At 38.8% G+C, this 21,789-nt stretch overlaps 1 protein-coding gene across 2 annotated transcripts in view; it reads left to right on the forward strand.

Annotated features, from left to right (window-relative positions):
• The window catches only part of PPARGC1A (PPARG coactivator 1 alpha), a 344,564-nt gene extending 323,307 nt beyond the window's left edge, over positions 1 to 21,257 (forward strand). The window contains exons 8-13 of one of the 2 annotated variants that reach the window (XM_090139600.1): positions 5,036 to 5,948; positions 6,533 to 6,637; positions 6,767 to 6,887; positions 16,710 to 16,831; positions 17,193 to 17,344; positions 20,215 to 21,257. In XM_090139600.1, coding sequence (XP_089995726.1) covers positions 5,036 to 5,948; positions 6,533 to 6,637; positions 6,767 to 6,887; positions 16,710 to 16,831; positions 17,193 to 17,344; positions 20,215 to 20,318 — 1,517 coding nt within the window. In that variant the 3' untranslated portion in view covers positions 20,319 to 21,257. The remainder of the gene's footprint in view (positions 1 to 5,035; positions 5,949 to 6,532; positions 6,638 to 6,766; positions 6,888 to 16,709; positions 16,832 to 17,192; positions 17,345 to 20,214) is intronic. The other variant, XM_031588431.2, reaches the window with a different exon arrangement.
• Positions 21,258 to 21,789: the final 532 nt, after the last annotated feature.

Raw genomic sequence — 21,789 nt, forward strand, 5'->3', positions numbered from 1 at the left:
AAAACAGCACTGGTTCCCTCTCTGATGAATTAACTATAGAGAAGAAAAATAAATAAGCACATTTCCTGCACTAACCATCAATCTTTGTCATGTATACATTTTGGATTCACATATCTAAAGTCAAACTGAATCCATTCCCTTGCCAATGCTATAACTTGCTTTAGAATGGCTTTGTTAGTACTTGTGAGTGTAACAATGTCCTCCCTAGAACTGTCAAAACTTTTGTCATAAATCTGTCAAATGATAAAGAACAAATATCTTTTAAAGTGTTTTCAAGGGAGAATGTGTAAGAATGTACAAATTCTTTGAGTGCCCTTTTAATGTCTTGTGATAAACAAATAAGTCTATCTAAAATCACTACTCCTAGCTAGTTTTCAGTGCTGTTTTGTGGAAAATAGATCAGAACGTCATGACTTGGAGATAATGATAAAGTAGTGATAAAATTTCTGCATAAGGTGAGTCTTATTCGGAGTAAGGGCCTTCATCCCTTTTTCTGCAGCTAGCTGCAGTGCAAGCACTTTGCTAAGAAGCCATGGGCTGGAACATCTCTGATATCTTCCAGGGACATGGGAGGTTTTTGTGGTACTGGAGGACTCTTTTCTCTTTGGAACATGTCAGGTTGAAGAGATACCTGCAGATAGTAAGGCAACTCACCTCTGGAAGTGATGGTGTTTCTCTTGAGAATTGAGGGCTCCTCCAGGAAGATAAATGGCATGGCTTTTTGCCCTCTTATGCCTTTTTAAGCCTTCATTCCTAAATACCTAAAGACACCTGGAAGTCTGTTTCCACTTCCTGTCTTCAACAGGTGTCTTAGTGAAAAGTCTCTCGCTAAGATCTTTGTAATTCACCTGAATATAAAACTCCAGTCTCTCCTGGGTGCAAAATTTGATCTCTTCAAAAAAAATGGTGGAAAAGGCAATATGAACATGATTGGCTTGCATAGTGATTTGGAATTCATGAGCATCCTTGAGGATACTTAAACCCTGCTATTTGCCCACCTCTAGGTCTGAGTTACTTCTTGGTTGTCAGAACAAATACTTCAGATCTAACATATAAGAACTTCTTTGACCTCAGAATGATTTCTGATCAAATGAGAGATGCAGAGAGTTGTCTGGGGGAATAAGATCTAGTGAATTATTAGATATTTTCAGGAGTCTGTATTTATTCTCTGCAGCACTGACAACAAGATTAAACTGAATACTAAACAAGCATGTAGTTTTTTATTATATGATGGCTATTTAATTTTATTATATTTTCCTGGCTTCTACAATCTTATGCCACCCAAAAACTCTGATTCTTTTTCTTTTTTTTTTACTGAATTGAGCTGTTACCATGTGTTCAGTGTTTTTAGTGGCCTTAAATAGTGTTTCCCTTGACAGTCCATTTTCAGACTTTAAAAGTATGAAAGAAATCATTTTCCATGCCTCTCAAAAGCTCAGTGCACATATAGGAAAGTTGCACAGCTGTGTTCGCCCAAAAATACTCATTCCCCCCACCAAAGCACAACAAACATCATCAAACTGTTTAAATGCCTACAGTTACAGTCGAATTCTAGGAAGATTGGTGTCTGGTTAAAACATCATTGCAAATGAGTCCTAAAAAGTCAAGATGTCACTTTTTATGCAAATGCAATTCCCTAATTTCTGATTATCGACTTAGCTGAGCTAAATGAGTTAACTAAGGTGGCTGTTTTTTAGTGCACTTTTGGTATGCATCACAAGTACCTCCACTCTCCCAGAGACTTAATGGAAAGAAGTCACTCAGGGTGGTAGTGGGGCCAGCATACATGGGAACACCTTTTGTTGCACCGACACAGAGAAGACAGTGCTGGGTTGGCAGCAGTATTCACAAATTGATAGGACTATTTTTGAGCACAACATGAGTGAGTTCACACTATCCAAACAGAGCAAGGCAAAGTGCAAATGTACCATTTACTGAAGCCATTCAATTAAACAAAAGTCCCTACAAAGAAAATGGTTTTATAGCATGTCATGAAAAAATACTTGCCTTTTACTTTAAAAAGAAAAAAGACTGTTTAAGGGGGGTGATTGTAGAGTATGTACCACTTCTAACAGATTTGCTGTGCAGAAGTACATAAGTGTGACTGATGTAGAGGTACTTGTTTATTATAGAGCACATTTCAATGCAGTAATCATAAATATTGCTAAGGTTGTGCTCTGTTGAAATATGACCTACATACTCTTGATTGTTTGTGTTACGTGATTTGTCTGACACCCATTACATTCTGGGTAATGGCAGCCATTTGTTGCTGTGCACAGCAGGCTCTTTTGACAAAAGAAAATAGGCAGCAATAAAAAAGCTATAGTCTGAATTACATTCTGCACAGTGCTGCACTGCTGAGAGTTTGTGCAAGTGTGTTAACAATGCTCTGAACTGCCTCTTGTCAGCCTTCAGCCCGTAATGGCCATCTGTCCTTCCATAAATCTGTCAAAACCTGCTAAGTTCAAGAGAGCACAGAATATACCTTGTACTGTCAACGCTAAAATGTACACTTTTGCAGAGAAATTGGTGTGTATGAAATAAAGGTTATAGAATACTGTAACACTTGATTTAGGATCATGGCCTGAAGTGAAGATTAGCAGTGATTAGTGTAACGATGAGCAGAAGTGACACCAACGAGCAAGTGTGCAGCCTTACCATTTTCTCAAAGTTCACATTTTGGGCACTGGTCATGGGACGTGCTGAAGGCAGACTCTGTAGCACCGACTTAAACAAGAACCAATTCAAAACTTTACTCCCCCTTCATCCCCCAGTGGAAGTTTGTTCAAAAGTTAACTGAACATTTTTCAACTTGTATCTGTTTATACTTGCTTGTGTGCTTCCTGCTTCTGCTGAAAACCAGGAAAAGAGCCAAAATGCCACGAGGAAGTCCTTTCTTAGGATGTCCCCAGCACAGTTTTGCCAGCAAAAGAAGTGCCAGTAAATTTGGCTCAGTCTGTACTTTTGGAAGGGTTTTTTTGTTGTTGTTTTTTCCCCTCCCATCTAAAGACTGTTGGACTCCTCATTGGGTTTCTGAAAACTGTTATGTTTTGAGTATTATTTGCTTTCTGTCAGGGCTATCTTTAAAGAAACGGGAATGGAAACAATATTTTGTTTTGAATATTAGATTATGTCTTGGGATTCTTGTACTGAAATTTTCATGTTTGAGATATTTACTGTGGAGTGGTTGAATTTTATAAGGATGAGCTGGAATTAATATTGTCCTACTTCATTCTTTCTTTATAAACACATCTGAAAATTCAGTAAGTAACCCCAGGTCATTTCTGGGGCTGTACTATTTCATGACTAAAAGTGCTAATTCTTGGTTGCTTTGTTTTATTTTGTTTTTTATTTAGAAAACAATCCTTACTTACTCAAATCTTGTAGATTTTTAACCCAGAAATGATTACTAAAGAATTTGGAAGAGGCCTGATTATTTTGCTGGGAATTTGTTTAGTAAACAGAAATATTTGTTAGCAAGGAGGTAGATAAGGTGTGAAATCTATGCTGCTGAATTAGATGAATTTTTGGGAAGGAAATGAAAATTGAGGACAAATTAGAGGAAGTAGTTGATGACTTGGCACAAAACTTTTTCAGTTTTAAATTCACATTTGGGCTAACTAGACTTACTAGACTCTTTGCTTCAATTTCTCTGACTTTGGTGGCGTTAGGCAAAGTGTTTACATAACCATGTCACCATTTTTTCCAAGTGCTCAGACAAAATTAGTCTTCTTTCTCACAACTGCTACTCATGTCTTAGTACTCGTATCGGGATTTTTGTTTTTTGTTTTTTTTACTGAAACAAATTCATTGCAGACAATGCAATGGGACTCCCAGTCTCCATTTCTGATCCTTAGGGAGCACTATGAATTGATGGACGCTTTTTTTCTCTACAGCAAAACACTATAAAATATGTTCCATTTGCATTGATCTGCTGAGCTCCATTGTATGGTTAAAAAGACAAAACTCTGCAGCCATGTTTGAAACACTCATTTCTTGGAAGTGTCTGCACTCTTTTCATTCTTGCTATGGAAGTCATGGAAAGCTCATTGCTTGGGCTAGAAAAGGAAATCTTGGACAACATTGTTCAGTGTACTGTTACTCTGCACAGGGTTATTCTTTGTAAAGTCTGAAGAACTTCTATGATTTAAACACGAATTGTAGAAAAAATAACTGGAAGGTGTTGCTTTGGTTTGCAGGTTTTACTAGAATGGGCTGCAGTCCTTCCTGCAATTTCATCTCACCATAGTGATGTAATGTATTACAATTATGTGAAAAATCCTGGTAGCTAGTGATATTGTTAATCTTGAAATTCTTATCAGTTTCATATCTACTCCTTATTTCATGACTTTCACTAATATTTGGTTCTAGGTGCAGTGGTTCATTACAATTGTACTAGCCTCATTGTTCACTTTGGTTTCAGTTGCAGAACTACATTTCAGGCAAAATGTATTAGTTATGCTTACAAGAATGTATTATACGTACATTAGCAATGGTTTACTAAGTTAATGGACTGTGGAGACAAAGAGTCATTGCAGTCAAGTTGTAGAGTTGCTGCACTTCCTTGCATTCAAGTTTTGTGTACTGCACAAGTTGCTTTGGTAGCGCTCATTTATTTTTCTTGGACTTCCTTTTATTCAGGTTTTTGTCTGCTAATTTCCTTAGATGTTTGACAGTGCCAGTCCTTTACTTTTCATTTTTGTATCAAAATCTTTTTGATTTTTATCAGAAAAGTCTTTTGATTTTTATCTCTTGATCTTTTCTATCAGAGTCTACAGAGAGGCGGGTATCATGAAAGAAGGGGAGGGGCAGAATGGATGTTGAAGATTAATGGCCATGCATTAGTACTGTTGCTATTATTGTCACCAGAACTTTGGTGTCTCAAACCCTAAATACTCTAATTCCCAGATGGATTAAGTTAAATTGACATACAATGAGTCTTGCTTTTTTATCTATTTTAAAGAAGCATATGTGTCTTTTCACTAAAATTTGTCTGCTTAAAAATATTCTGTTCCTCCTTTTTCTTCCCCTTCAGGCCTAACTCCACCTACGACCCCTCCTCATAAAGCCAACCAGGATAATCCTTTCAGGACTTCACCTAAGCCGAAGTCATCATGCAAGACTGTTGCACCACCTTCAAAAAAGCCCCGTTATAGTGAGTCTTCCGGTTCTCAAGGAAACAACCCAGTCAAGAAGGGTCCAGAACAGACTGAGCTGTATGCACAGCTTAGCAAGACTACAGTACTGTCCAGTGGACATGAGGAGAGAAAGACAAAACGGCCCAGTTTGCGGCTGTTTGGTGACCATGACTACTGTCAATCTGTGAATTCAAAGTCGGAAATACACATTAAAATATCCCAGGAACTTCAGGACTCCAGACAACTAGAATTTAAGGATTCTTCACCTGGGTGGCAGTGTCAGATTTGTTCTTCTTTAGAACAAGACCAGTATTTCAAGAAAGAGACTTTACAGACAAGTAAGCAGGGATCCCAAGGTAATAACAGAAAACAGCTCCAAGACCAAGAAATTCGGGCTGAACTGAATAAGCATTTTGGTCACCCCAGCCAAGCTGTTTTTGATGAAGAAGCAGATAAGACCGGTGAACTAAGGGACAGTGATTACAGTAATGAACAATTTTCCAAACTACCTATGTTTATAAATTCAGGACTAGCAATGGATGGTCTCTTTGATGACAGTGAAGATGAAAGTGATAAACTATGCTACCCTTGGGATGGGACACAAGCCTATTCATTATTTGACGTATCGCCTTCTTGCTCTTCTTTTAACTCTCCATGCAGAGATTCAGTATCTCCACCCAAATCCTTATTTTCTCAAAGATCCCAAAGGACACGCTCTAGATCAAGGTCCTTTCCTCAACGCAGGTCTTGTTCCCGTTCTCCATATTCCCGATCGAGATCAAGGTCACCCTGTAGTAGATCCTCTTCAAGGTACAGTGAGCAATTTCATACATCAGCATTGTTGGTAATAAGAAGGAAAACAACAAAAACACAGATTGACTTGAAGGAAATAAATAATTAAAAAAAAAAACAGAAAACTTGATCCAGTGCAACTGTTTTTATTGCCTCGATCTGATTAGCTCTGAAGGCTACAGGATTGCTGCGGAAACACTCGTTGCCATTATCCTTTAAATTTGCCAAGTTTACACTTTCTGAGTGGAGCCAGTCAGGTCAGAGGCAGAGCAATTGGAGAGATATACACAACTAACCTTTCCCATTATCTGCAAGCTGCCCGGTGCCAATCTAGCTGCAGTCCCTATCAGATGAAGTTGACAGTGGCTGACTCTCTGCTCTCTGTTAGCCTCAATAAGAAACATTATAGGAGGGGGGCAAAATCACTTGAGGCCCCTTAGTTGACTAGGAGATCGCAAACTGTCAATGGAAAATTTCACTGGTAGCTTAGAAGAAATTGTAAGGTCAGGTAAGAGGTAGCTCAGGAGAAAATGGTGTCAATACATTCAAAGTGAATGACAGAGGTGAATGGTTTGTTTGTTTTTTTTTTTTCTTTCCTGCAGATCTTGCCACTGTTATGAGTCCAGCCACTGTAGACACCAAGCACACCGAAGTTCTCCCTCACGTGCAAGGTCGCGATCCAGATCACCGTACAGTCGCAGACCCAGGTAGTGCATTTTGTGTGCATTTAGTGTGCTAGTTCTGAAGAGATAAATAAAGCATTCCAGAAACTGTATTACTAAATTTACATTAAGAAATGCAGGTGCTTGATTTAATGACTAAGTTATGTTTCCTAGATATGACAGCTATGAGGAATATCAGCATGAAAGGCTGAAGAGGGAAGAATACCGCAAAGAGTATGAAAAACGGGAATCTGAAAGGGCCAAACAAAGGGAGAGACAGAGGCAGAAAGCAATTGTAAGCACTGTGAAGATAACTTTCATTTTGAAATAGGTTTCTGTTTCTTTTGGTAGATTTCTAAAACTCGAACTGAGATTCTGTTTTCTTTCTTCTTTGTAATGGAACAAACAAAATGCAAAAATCTGTTTATGTGCATTTCTTTGTATTTAGAATTTTAGGCAAATATGTGTTTTCATAACAATTTGTGTTTTGATTGTATAGCACTAATTTTTTCAGGTTCTTTAAATTGTGACTCTCCAGGTCAGTCAACAGAAAGAAAAAAAAAAAAAAGAAAAAAAAAAAAGATTTTCTAGGAAAAGGCTTCATCCCAGACAGCAAAGAATTAAAAGCGACCCAGTCTATTCCTTAAAGTGATCTATCAGTGAACCCACAGTTTCTACTGCATGTCACCTACAGGATGCCAGTAGTCAAGTCTAGTTTCAGTATTTCTTTTCCTCTGCAGAAACAATGTAAGAAGCCAATCAGCTTACATACTGGTCACTGGATGTTTCTAGTAGCTGTAATTATCTATACAGAGGGTACAGAATTTAAAATTGACATCCACAGGCATGTCTTTTATTGTTTCTTTCTTGTCTATGACACAGTTTATTTTTAAGGTATTTTTAAGATTTTTTAGCAAACTAGTCTGAAGACATGATGCAATTTAAAAATGTCATTTCATGCTGCCCCTTTCACAATGAACATGTGTTACTTGATTATTTTGTTCATCCGACTAAAGTATCTGCAGCAAAGGAAATACCCATGAGGTGATCAGCAATTCCCTTGCCTGTAGTAGCTGCAGGACAGAAAAATGGCTCTTAAATGGATGTGTGGATTTTGCCCCCTTCTAGTTCCCCTGCATGATGGTTTTGATAAATTGGGAGTTGCTGTAATTCTGGACTACAGTTATGATTGTTAAGCCCATCTAGTGGGCTCCCCTTACTGCTGCTCTGCACAAACTGGTGTATACTGGGATGCTTACCTTCATTTCCACATTTTCCCTTAATGTTCTCTCCAAAGCTCACCAAAATGAGTAGATCTCTTTCCAATATGTTTAGTGACCTTTGTAGTAAAAAAACTGCTACAGACTCTTGGGCATTTCTCCAAATACTTACACCCTCAAAACTACATGTATGAAGATCAGCAGAGCCTGGCATAGTCTGTGGCAATGAGAAATTCTGTAAGGGAATATGCATCTTTAGTTTATGGATTTCATCTCTGTTGCTACTGTTCTTAGTGAGCTTGATAAATCATTTTGCTTTTCTCTGCAACAGGTGACCTGTGTACATAATGTAGGTGATACATAAATTTTGTAAAACATGAGATTCAGAGCTATAGCATGTTCTGATCTGAAACTCAGGGAAGCTGTCAATGGTTTATGGGCAGGTCAGCACAGTTCAGTGACTAATGGGGCGGGGGGACTGATGGGACCACACCCCAGGAAAGGGGGAAATGGAAAGGGGAAAAGGGTAGGGAGATGGGCCTAAAAACAAAACAGCAACAATGATCTGAGGAGAAACAAACTAATTTACTAAATATGATAGTGGAATGTAAGGTAAAAATACAATATAATTGGAATTGAGGCTAAGAAATCAAAAAAAAAATGAGAGTGTGTCCAAAAACTGATGGCCTTACTCTAATGCTGAAGGCGAAATGGCTAGGGAGCACACACACTGCAGAGATGAGCAGAAAGGAAAAAGGGACCTCTCGTGACTTGCAAACAGTTTTATCTTTCCCTCTGAATGGAAAACAGAAACACAAAATCCTCTGGGGCATGTAGTTCTTCTTCTCTTCTGAGAACCAGGTACCCAGAAATATCAACAATCCATGGAACTGGAGTATTAATTCTGTTGCTGTTTTCTTTCTTATTAATAATTAATTTAATTCTCAGTGCACTACATAATGTTATGATGTGGAATACTGATAACAAAAATCATAAAATCACAGTAGAAGGCAATGGAAGGATTTTGCATGGCTTCAGAATGGACTATATTTAAGTCAACTGTTTGGTTTTTTTCTTGCTTCCATCTGTTTAGAGATAACACTGACTTCTGGCAGTCGTAACTTAAACTGGCTGTTCTTTCTTAGATCTAACATAAATTAGAGTTTTAAATAGACCTCTGTCATGAATGTATCTTGCTACTTCTCAATTACTGTATCTTATTGGTATAAAAACCTGAATCCTACTGAGAAGATAGGAAATTTGATTTAGTTTAAAACGAGGAAATGTTTGGCTACTAACTAATGAAGGGAAAAGGAGGAAAGAGAAGGTCCTTGAAAAGCTCTAGATGTGCTGCGCCATCATTTCCTCCAAGTTAAGAATTTTAGTCTTTCCTAATTCAAGGCTGAATTTATTTTCTCTTCTAAAGTGAGCATTGTCATGTTAATTAACTTCATTAATGAAACTGTGTATAAACATAAATAAATTAGACCTGAAATGATGTGGTGAGATGACAAATCATATATTTATAAAATATCAATAAATAGAACATGGCAAAAATTTTAAATGCAGTCATCCAAGAGCTGCAGGAAATGTAGCTGAAGTCATATTAACTCCTCTCTCCAAAGTCTACCAGCCCTTTCACTTTAAAAATCTGTGTTGAATCATGCCAATTTATTCCCTGTGCGAATCAGTGGGGAATAGGAGACAGCATAGAAAGGGAAGCCTTGATCCCACGAAGTCAGTGATGAGGTGTGTATTAACTGAACAAAGGTGCTATTTTTCATCCAGCATTCTCTATTCCCTTTCTTACTCCTTTTGGCTTATGAGTCTCTCATGTATCACTCCTTTCTTTCCTAAGGGGCCCAACTCATTTATTGTTCAGTCATAAGAATCCTTCCGTCTTTCCTTGAACTCTTTCTGTAAATTCCATAAGTTTAGATTTCCATAAATTCTGCATTGGAGTCTTTTTTCCTTTCTTTCCATCTCATCCTCATGCTGCAAGATCTGGCTCAAGACAACATGCCTGCTAATACTTTTAAAAGAGCAGCTCAAAGATTGAGCAGTACTAGGGCCCCAGGTGCTGGCTACTCAGGGAAGGTGACTTTCCTTCATGAAAAGCACTGTGCTGAGATCTCAGGGCGCTGGCTGTAGAAAAGATGCACAGAGGAAAGGGAGCAGAAAGCATGACTGAACAAAAAGCCATCAGGTCTTACTGGTTCAATATCTGGAATTACTCTCAATGTGACAACAAGAGTGTGAAACTCAGGAAAAAGAGATGAGAAAAAAATAGGTATATTTTAATCTGTCAAAACCATATGTGTAGCAATGCCCTCTGATTGTGCAAGCAGCTTGTATTTTGGCAGATGCGAAGATATATTGGCAGATTGCTGACGAGGCTTGTTTTAGAAGCCTGTGCTCATGCTACATGGCAAAGGTATATTTAAATGGCTACATGGTCAGTCTGCATGCAGCATATTGGCTGCAGTACCTTCAGATCAACTGAAAGCCTGAGCTGGCATTTCGATGTCTGGATTCCTAGCTAGATTTACAGCTATATTCAGGTGGCTTAACTTCAAAAAGTTCTGTGTTATTTTTCTCTTTGCTTCTTCTCTGTCTTCCCTTCTCCAGTGACTGGAGGTTCAGTGTCTTTTTCGTGGAGTGGGGTCTTTATTTTGAGCAGTCTCACACAGAAAATATAGACTGCCGAGCCCACAAGTCATTTTTCAGTTAAAAAGTCAGGATATTTTTGTCATTCATTTATTTATTTGTATTCTTGGTTTTGATGCCTTTTTAATGGAATAAATTTTAGCAGAGTATAGCTTGATCTTGATGTCACTTGTCCACAATTCATTTTAGAATGGGTCCTCATTGAACAGAAGGCCAGTCTGCCACCAAGACTCACTTAATAGTGCTCTCCAGACCATAGCAGAGACACATTAATTCATCATGAAGCTCCAGGAACAACTGCAGGACAGAACAGGCTACTCAGAGCTTTCTAGAAATTACAATCTAACCCCCAGCCAGGGCAGATTGCTCTGTTTTGCCAAGAAGACTGAAGACTGTTTTTTTCTTGTTGTACACCCCAGGCATTTCTTAGGCATGCAGGCTTTTCCTGCAGCAGCTTATTAGACCAAGTGGCACATACTTTTCAGGGCATGGCTTCTACCTCAGTAGAAAATTATTATATATACTTTCATATATAAGTGCTGACAGCCTGTATGAGACAAGTCCCTGTCCCAGAGAGCTTACAGGTACAAGAAGATAAATGCACTGTGAGGCCACTGCAGCAGAAAAGAAACACATGGTTTCAAAGAAAATAAATTTCTCTACAACAGGAAGGCAGGAGAAAGGTGGTTTCCTAAATGAATGCTTGGGTTCTTTGAAGTTTGAAACCAGACACAGCCCATAATGCAGTAAATTCCCACAAATGAAGGAGCAAATGCATGTTGGTTGTTTAGTTTGGACTTTTTTTTTGTGGTTGCTCATCTTGGTGGGTCTGATCCCAGGCATTCTACTTTTTCTGTACAACTTACTGAAAATATTTCAAACGGATTGTCTAAAATCTTGAGTTTTATTGATCCATCACTGTGTTTTCAGCAGAACTTTTTCAGTCCTCAGCCACAAACAAGACCTGCGAATATTGTGCAATGTTCTTTTTTCTTCTTCACTTCTTGTGAGTCTTCCTTTTGCCATTCATACATGTTTACTGGTCATACTTAGTCTACAAGTCTTCTTTGATGCAGAATCTAGAGCACTGTTTCTTACTATTATTATGATGTCTGAATCTTACGTTTTACTGGTTCTTGCATTCATAGCATTTCTATTTTTCAGACTCTGCCCAACCACTCTCATTGCTTTTTCAAAATGTTTTCTGGCCTTCAGTTCTAAGGATGAAGATCAAGTCACAAAATACTGGGCACGTAAGGTGTTACAGAAATGGGCTTGTACCCAGCCAGCCACTTGTGCTGCAGGAAGCAGCAGAGCTTTGATAAGCTTAGAATCATGGAATCAGTAAGGCTGGAAAAGACCACTGAGATCATCTAGTCCATCTGTCAACCCATCATCACCTTGCTCACTAAAACATGTCCCTCAGTGCCATGCTTATCCTTTTCTTGAAAACCTCCAGGCTCAATGACTTCATCACCTCCCTGGGCAGCCTTTCCAATACCTCACCATTGTTTCTGAGAAGAAGTTTTTTGTAATATCCAACCCAAATCTCCCCTGACACAACTTAAGGTCATTACTTCTTGTCCTGTCACTGTTCAGCTGGGAGGTCAACCCCCACTTCAGTACAAGCTCCTTTCAGGTAGTTGTAGAGATTGATATGGTCTCCCCTGAGCCTCCTCTTTTCCAGACTAAACAATCCCAGTTCCCTCAGCCACTCCTCACAAGACTTGTGCTCCAGAGGCCTCACCATCTTTAATACCCTTCTCTAGACACGCTCCAGGGCCTCAATGTCTTTCTTGTAGTGAAGGGCCCAAAACTGAACACAGCGTCGAGGTTCGACCTCACCAGTGCAGAGTACAGTGGGGCAATCACCTCCCTGGACCTGCTGGCTACACTGTTTCTAGTACAAGACAGGATGCCATTGGCCTTCTTGGCCACCGGAGCACACTGCTGGCTCGTGTTCAGCTAACAGCCCCAGATGCTTTTCTCCATGCTGCTTGTGGTAGACCTCAACTTTATAATTTCTTCTTTTTTTTCGTCTCATCTTCACACAGAGCATAGTTGGGCTCTTGGAGAACTAGTTATGTACCACAGATGTGCAGACAAAAAGTGGTAGGGGAAATGAAGACAGCAGCACCCCAGGGTGCAGTAAGGAGAGGCAGGCAAAGAAAACAAATGTTAAGTAAAGAAGCCAGGTACAAAAAAACATGTGAAAACTAATACGCCTGGGATTTAATCAAATTAAAGGTTAAGAATGAGGAAGGGGAAACAAAGTGAATTTTGTAGACAGCCTTTGCAAGACAAAAAGACCTTTAACATCAGAGATGTTTTTGGAGATGAGTGATAGTTTTATTGACACTTAAATTTGTGAAGGTATCCTGGTCCTGGTTTCTCCAGGCATGCTAATGTTCTACCATTTTAATTTGATACTTGAAATAGTGATTTTCAGTCTAAGATTCTCTACCACATTTGCCTCTTCAATTGTTCTTACTGCCAGGAGGAAAGAGCAAGATTAAGAAGAAAGAAATTTAGACAAAGAAGACAGACATATTGGGCTTGAGGAAGCTGTCTGGGCTCTTTTTTTTCCTCTTATTTACTTGGTAAAACAATGAGCTATGTATATTTAAAAGCCAGGGGAGATTCAGGTTGGATATTAGGAAAAACTTGAGTGGTCTGGCACTGGAACAGGCTGCCCAGGGGAGGTGGTCACCATCCCTGGATGCATTCAAGAAATGTGTAAATGTGGTACTCAGAAACATGGCTTGGTAGGCAAAATTGGTGGCAAGTGGACAGTTGAATTAGATGAACTTATAAGTCTTTTCCAACCTTAATGATTCTATGATTCTGTGATTGTAAATCATCTGCATTTCTGGGAGGGAAATATGAACACAATTGTCTGGAGTTTCCTTCAGGTTCATCTTCCCCCATTAAGTTGAAAACAAAAGCTTTTTTCCCCTAGTTCTCTAAATTTCCAAGGCATATATCATCTGCTCTTACAAGTGCAGTAAAAAGCATAGTTAATATGCACATATAGACTTAAGCATGTAACATATTATAAAATAAGGATCTTTAACATTTAGGGGTATGTTATAATCTTGTTAGGTTTGTATAATTCTTATTGTTAATGGGAGTAAAATGCAGGTGTCTTTTTAAATACAAATATTTCTTTCATAACCACTTTAAATAAGCCAATGCTAAACAAGATAAAGACAGTTCTGTATGAATCCTGTGTTCCCCAGTACCTCATACCATCATGGCATTCTGCTTAAAAAAAATACTTGAATGAACATCTCCTCATGTACACACTAAAGGACATATGGTGCATTCCAGCTTTAAATTTGAATTTCCTTAATTTTGCAAGTTTAACTTATTCCCTTAATGATAGTTTAACAGGCGTTTTTTAGTTGTTCGGTTTTGTTTTATTACAGTTGTCTTAAAGGGATATTAGATATATAAAAGTTATTAGAAGGATAGAGGAAGTAAAAATTGCACAGGCATGCACACAGACTTATGGGAGAGCATGCAGTAGTTACTTCCATCACTGCAATATAACAATCTCCGTGTCAGGGAGTGAAACATTATGTTTTTTCAGTCAAGATGTATTATCTCAGCTAAAGTATATTAGGCAGTCTGCTATGTTATGTTCTGCTCCATCTGGTCAGTCATTTAGGTTCAATAGCAAGTATCAATGGAATTGTTTCTTATCAAGTGTTTCAATGCAGTTAAATCCTTGATTTGGTAAAACAGTCTGAAAAAGTAATTACTGTGCATATGCAGATTTTCTTCTTTTTGAAGTTTATAGCACCCAGCCATACTGAAAGGAAGCAGAATGAGAATGGAGGAAATGGAAGAAATGCAGATTTCTGTTTCTTGCTGTCTATATTTCCTAGTTCATAGAAAGTCTACCCAGACTCCTCCAGGAGAGTAGGAGTAAAAAACAGCAACTGCCTGTAAAGTAACCCTTCTTCATAAATGTATGGCCATCCATGAGCATGCTTACCCTTCTTTTAGCTGTGCTAACTTCTTTAAGCTTTATGCCTACAACAAAGAGCAAGAACAGCTTTTAAATGGTGAACTTTAGAGGGTGTAACATTTAAAAATGAAAGCGTCTGTCCCAGCAGGGCAATAGAGGACTGTTAATCCTATCACTTTGGTTCCTTGGATAATCAATAGAAGCAGTAGTTTCAGGCATTTAAATGAGACAGTTACCTGATCTCTTTGAGTAAGGAGAGCATATACATACTTTGGAGGAGCAGTCAGGGTCTCCACTTGGCCAACCAGGGCTACAAAAGATCTGGAAAGCTGGAAAAGCACAGAAAGCACTTTTTGTGCTATACCTTAGTGAGTAGGGCTTTTGTCCAAGAAGTGAGAGTAGTGAATCTGTTCTCTGGTGCTCTGGACTCATATCTTTAGTTTCTCTGGAGCATAGATGAACTGGGTTTGGGCCCCTGAGATTTGTGAGGCCAGGAAAAGTGTAAGTAAAAATAGTTGACTCGGTATGCTAGTAAGAAGTGTCTTCTGTTGGGAGGCAGGTATATTTGCTTCAACTTCCAGCTGCAGGAATTGTTCATTTGTTTCGCATTAAACAGCTTCTGGGAGCAGTGTGCTGTCCTGGGAACGGGGAACCATGATTTCACATACCCATATGAAGGGGAGTTCTGATGGTCCCTTTATCTCAGATGAGTGCTCAAGCAAGTAAAGAAGCGGTATCAGGATAATTTCTGTTTCCACAAGCACTGTGGTCTGATCTCAGTCCTACTGTCTTATGTGTGCCAATTAGCTGTGGTCCAGAAATGACTGGTGCTGTATGCCTGTCTTGGGACTCTTAGAAAACATACATTTTGTGCTGTAGTTGAACTGTGACACTGTAAGCTACCTTACTCTTCAAGCTAGGATGTTTCTGAGCAGGAATGCAAATTTGTATTTAGGTCCCTAGAGCCTTCAGCGTTGCACAGTTGAGGTGCCATTAGCCTTTAGGCACCTCCAGGTTAAGATAGTCAAGAATTCTCAGCAGTCAGTATAGCTCCTTTGGAATTCACCACCTACATTCTATGCAAGTCTCAGGTGCCCAAGTTGATGGTTTAAACTGACATTGCTCCACTGACTGACAGATTTACACTAGCTAAGAATTTGATGGAGGTACAATTTATGGGACAGACACGTGGGTGTGTGCAGGGGATGAGCAAGAGGCCAATAGTTCTCCAGGACAAAGGCAGTCAGAGCATTGAGGCTATCTGAAGCTACTGCTTCTTTGCTCTGATTATTCTAAGGTCAGTGGTTTGAAGATCTCTTTTTCACTTTTTTTTTTTTTTTTGGTTGCAACTCACTGAATGACTTTGTCCCCAGTAAGGTGCTAATCCAAGTATTCTTGAAGTGACTCTTGACAGGTTTTCCCTATCTTTCTGTCATTCTCCTGAGCATTTTCACTCAGAAAGGAACTATATGACCATGACTCGATTATTTTTAAAGTGTCTTAGTTAGTTTGCTCCAAGTGTCAAAGGAAACTGCAAATGACCCCCTAATCTGTAAAATCAGGAAGTTCTGTCATGTTCTTCTTCCTAACAAACCCAAAGGTAGTGGTGACCAGAGGAAATATTTTATTCTTCTTTCTTCCATCCATTTACTTATTTTAATATTTATTTTAATAAAACTCATTTTCTGGCCTCCTCACAGTCTTCCCTCTGTTTAAGGTATAGATTATGATGGAACTGCTGATTGCAGAATGAGTCAGCTAATGAGTCATCTGAGTTTATAATGTTATGTCTATAATCTATTTTGTTATGTTTATGATACACTTACACACTTGCTGCATTATTTTATGCTGCTTCACAACTTAGTTCCCAGTGTTGTATAGCTAATAAGAGAAAGGGGATCCCTGGTCCTGGATAATTTGTAGTCTTAAAGGGTGAGTCATGGGAAGGTGGAAAGGAAAAAGATGCAATAAGATACAGAGGGAGTGGTCTGTCATTTTATAGCAGAACAGTGACAGCACTCAATGAAACCTTCTGGCAGAAAATCACCCCAAAAATCTGGCATCATTTAAATACCTGAAAGGCTTTCTAGGAGAGAATATTTCAATCAGTAGCTGAATGTAGTAGATCTTCCACAAGTGACTATTAGTATAATTATGCATCCTCTGCATATCCGTGTGAATGTATTTGTAAGCATATATGTGTAGATTCCTCTGTACTGCACATTTGATAAAAACTTGTCCTGCTCTTTCTTAACAGGAAGAGCGTCGTGTGATTTACGTGGCTAAAATCAGACCTGACACAACCCGAAAAGAACTGAGGGACCGGTTTGAAGTTTTTGGTGAAATAGAGGAGTGCACAGTAAATTTGCGGGATGATGGGTAAGAACTTCTGAAATTAGCTCTTGTTTGAGAGTTGCCATATGTAAGAAATTATGGCAGTAAGATTACTGGTATGGGAGTTACCAGTGTAAGTACTGTTACAGATGACATGCTGAGTTCAAAACCATATTTATTTTCTTTCATCTTTATTTATTAATCTTGCTGGTTGAGATTTCCTGTCCCAGAAGTAAGTATTTATTTAGCTGCATGACAGGACGATCATGCCGATAAATGGATGCTGTACTTCTGGCATTTCCACTGCTGGATCTCCTGCAAGTTCTTGCTTTCAGGAAGGGGTTACACAAATATGTGTTAACTCTTTTTTAGTTTTTTTTTTCACGACTGTCTTTTTTAATTACAGAGACAGCTATGGTTTCATCACCTACCGCTATACTTGTGATGCCTTTGCTGCTCTTGAAAATGGATACACTTTACGCAGGTCAAATGAACCTGACTTTGAGCTGTACTTTTGTGGACGCAAGCAGTTTTGCAAGTCTAACTATGCAGACCTAGGTAGGTATCTTGCTCTCTGTGAATTAAAGTACATAACTGGAACCATGTTGTAACTCAGAAGAATTTAGTCTGCTTGTTTTTTGTGACCTGCTTCTGTTATATGTCTAATGGTCGGTGTGAAGGATTTAAAGAAGGTGCTTTTTCACTTGCACGTTAAAGTCTACTAATCAGAGCTGTACACTGTATTCACTTTTTCAGATATTTCAGACTGAAAATTCTTTTAAAGCCCATTTCCATCATTAATAAAACAAATGCCTAGTATTCAATAGTACATTGCCATACTGAAATGATAGCACTCCAAAAACTTGCTCTTTACTGTTCATTGGTGTGCTCCTTTTCTCTAACACGTGATTTGTTTATATGACCCTAAACAAAGAACAATGTAGAAGCCTCATCCTCTCATCTTCCCCCCAGATTTGCAGTAATCTTATTTTGCTGTGAGTTGTGTGGGAGAACTTGTCAGAAATACTCCTTAAATGCGATTTGTAGTTTCTTAGGTTTGAAAGCTAGAGGGACTCCTGACCAAATCTGACCTGTACTATAGCAAAGGGCACAGATCTCAGCTGGTGGTTTTCACGCTGTCCATCAGCATCTATGTGTGAATGTGTTTCCCTGCAAGGACTTCCACTCATGATGTGAGAGGCTCTAGCCAGTGGAAAGAACGGCACATCTCTTGGTGTTGCTGTCCCATTGGTGAGTGACAGTGAGAGCAAAATGATAATGCACCTGGATCTTAGTTCTGTTCTGGCATAAATGTAGGGTTCTGCCCTATGCTGTGGGTCAGAGTATGATGCTTCCCTTTTCAAGGATGTTTGGAAGTGTTAAAACTCTAAAGGAGGAGTACTCTAAAAATTCCTCTAAAGGAGGAGTACTGATGTACACGCATAAAGTGACCATGCAGACTTCCCAAACATCCTTTTAATATTGTATTATAATCTCACCTCTTATTTAATTACCTTTGAAAGTATTCATCAAATGTTAAAGCTTTCCTGATGCCTGTATAAATAGTCTAATGGTACGGGAGATGCTCTTTTCTGAATAAAATAGCAAGGGACAGTTTGCTGTTGAATCTATATTAATCAGATACCATGGTTTTGTGTTTGTTTTTTTTTTATGAATAAATGACCACAATCATTAAAATCCCTGCATAACCCTGTAACACAGTGCTAATGAAATCTTGTATCTACTGCCCTTGGCTTTGTACAATGCAGAAAGTGAATACAAATATATTTTCACTAACCAATTGATGTATTTTCAGAATTAATGATAAAGACGATACACATTGTTCATAATGAATATGCTATAATTCACTTCAGTGGCTATTCAGATAATATAAAGCTAAGAAAAGGCAATTGACTGCTGGAGAGATATAAGGTAATGTTGAATATGTAAAAAGTAGCCAGGCATTTGTTGAAATGTAGGCTGATAAAAACAATATAAACGTTATAAACAGATTGAAGTCTTAACTTGATTTAACTTATCTTTGGTAGTGGAAGTGAAGGTCTCCTGTGTCTCAGAAAATCTAAGGTTTGTAATAAGTTGTCTAAAGGGACCCTTCCTGGAACTCGCTGGGAGTATTTCCTGGCACATCTTACCAGAGTGAGTGGGATTCCCAGAGTATCTCTAAGCAGAGTATTTTCACTTTGTCCCGTTGACAGCTTGAGGTTCTCTACTTCAGACTGCATTCTCTGTATTTCAGTGTATCTGATATTGCTACACAGGCAGGATGAGCTTTAAAATTCATGAGCTAGTACAAGGACAGGAAGAATTAATCAGCTTTGGGTTGAGTATAGGAGAAAGAAAACACTTGAAAATAGTAGACAGAAGTTTAACACTTCTCCTCTGTGAGAAGATATTGTCTTAACAGGACTTGTAATGAACATTTAATTCACAGTATGTCTTATAGAGGTAAATGGGGAGTTCTGATTAATTCAGCAGAAGAAATGGCAAGAAAACGGCACTCTCTGTGACATAGGAACCAGGGAGAGCCAGTGCTGAACAGGGATGACTCCAAAAGGAAATACAATTCTTGCAGTCGAGTCAGTAATTGCTGCAGAAGAACTGTATGGCCACAAAGCGATCCCCCCTTTGCTCTAGGAACAGAACGATGTCCTGGCAACTATTAGCACTGGAGAAGGTATTACATATCCCACCTAAAACACATATTCTGCAGATGCTGAACTGCTGTTCTTGCTGTTACACTTATGTTACAAAGACCTGAGGATGCTACCTGAGATTGCTTGTACAGCAGCGTGGAGACTCTGTCCTGAGTTGCTCATGCTCTGAACAAGCAAACCAAAACAGTCAGCACAGGAAATAAGAGAGATTGAAGGAGGTGTGGTGTGGTGCATCAGGTCTTGCGGCAGGTCAGCCCATGGCTGTGTCTCCTGCATGCCTCTCTGCAAGCTGTGGTGGCTTTCAGCACAGTCAGCTGCTATCACCTATCTCAGGAGAAGTAAGTTTGGGATATTAGACCATACAAAGCACAGCTGCAGAACCGTAATGCATTTTTTGGTAAAACACCTGTGATGGTTACCTGGACTAGATGTGAACCAGATGACCTCGAGACATCCCTTCCAACCTCTGCCATTCTGTGATACTGAGTCATAGAGCGATGGTGCTCAGTCTTTGGAGAAGCTCTTTGAAGTTTACCGGTTCAGTATATACACATTCATTTTATAGTTTACTCATTCTATTGAGGACATACTATGCATTTTTTCAAGTCTTGCTCTTAACAGAAAGCTCCATCCATGCCAAGTGGATGGGTGATTTTTGTAGTGTTTGTTCATATTGCTGTACAAAGAAAAAGATGGACACGATCGCCAGTGCCTTGTGCCTGTTTACTGAACTTGCATCTCTTTGGGTTTCAGATTCAAACTCAGATGATTTTGATCCTGCTTCCACTAAAAGCAAGTATGACTCCATGGATTTTGATAGTTTACTTAAAGAGGCACAGCGGAGCCTGCGCAGGTAACATGTATCACACCCGAGGAAAACGGAGGGATGGCGAATACCTCACGGACATCACGTCCTTCAATAATGGACAATTAAAAGTCATACTTAGGAATTTCTCCTACTTTACACTCTCTGTTCAAAACCATGGTTTACATGAACACAGCTGCTCGAGGAGGGAGGAGGCAGAATGGCTTTCCAGCAAGCACACGCGTGTCCATGGGTGTCAGCTTTGCTTTCGCGGGTGACCGGTGGCGGGGCAGCCTGCGGTCCTCTCGCGACCCAGGGCAAACCACATGTCATGGCAGCAGTTCCACAGAGATACACTTACAACGTAGAACTTCAAAATGTGTACATAGTGCATTTTAACAAAAAGAAAACAAAAGCAAAGCGAAAAAAGAACAAATTTGCGAACTATGGCTGCTGATGTCTGGGAATCAGACACTGCATTTTTTTTTTAAATGAAGCTTCTTCTCACAACACAGTGATAAATGACAATCCAGAAGAAACCGCAGGACCCACAAGCCTGCAATGTGTTTTAGTTTTAAGATCTTTCTTTTTTTTCTTTTCTTTTTTTTTTTTTTTTTTCCTTGCAGAAGAGAAAATGAAAGGCTAAAGCTTCCCTAACATTTTGAAGTTTCGTCTTTTAATTCTGACACCCATGTAAATGTCTACAACGTTGATCTTCCACAGCAAAGTTTTCAAAGCCGTGTTAATGGTCAAATGTGCAGCTTGTTCAGCGATTTATTCTAATGAGCGGACGTGGTGTTACATTATTAATGAGAGTTGGATATAACTATCTGGGTGTGAGCGCAGATAGTTTATTTGCTACGTTCTCTAAAGTAGTTGAGTATTTACAGATGTTAAATGGAGTATTTTTATTTATGTACATACTGTATGACAATGTTCTTTTTTGTTACAGCTATGCACTGTAAATGCAGCCTTCTTTTCAAAAACTGCTGAATTTTTCTTAATCAAGAATACTCAAATGTAATTATATGAGGTGAAACAATTATTGTAAACTAACATATGTAGAAAGCTGAACTTATGCTTATATATATTTGATTGTAAAAAAGAAAAAAAGAGAAAAGCGTGTGGGTGAGGACGTGTGAGTGTGCGTGTGTCTGACTGCAAAAACGCTTTACACACATTCATCCCTTCCTTGGTGAGCTTATGTAAGAATTTTGTCAACAATGATCCTAGCCCAAAAGGTGTTAACCACTTCTGCAGTATTTTTCCACATTTTTCTCATTGCTTGGTTTTTTTTTGCAGTTTTATACACTGAATTTGTTAGGGGAATGAAATTTTCTCATCTAAATTTTTCTAGGAGATACCATAATTTTATGTAAGGTCTCTCAAATGGGTAATCATTAAGAAATGTTTTTATTTTATGTATCAACAGTAGTTTTGGAACTAGAGATCAGAAATCTTTTTAAAATGCTATTTTGTTTTAATTTTTGTGATTTTAATTTGATAAAAATACGCTGAGGTAC

This window comes from Phasianus colchicus, chromosome 4 (genome assembly GCF_987193195.1).
Source record: "Phasianus colchicus chromosome 4, bPhaCol1.hap1.1, whole genome shotgun sequence".
Taxonomy (NCBI): domain Eukaryota; kingdom Metazoa; phylum Chordata; class Aves; order Galliformes; family Phasianidae; genus Phasianus; species Phasianus colchicus.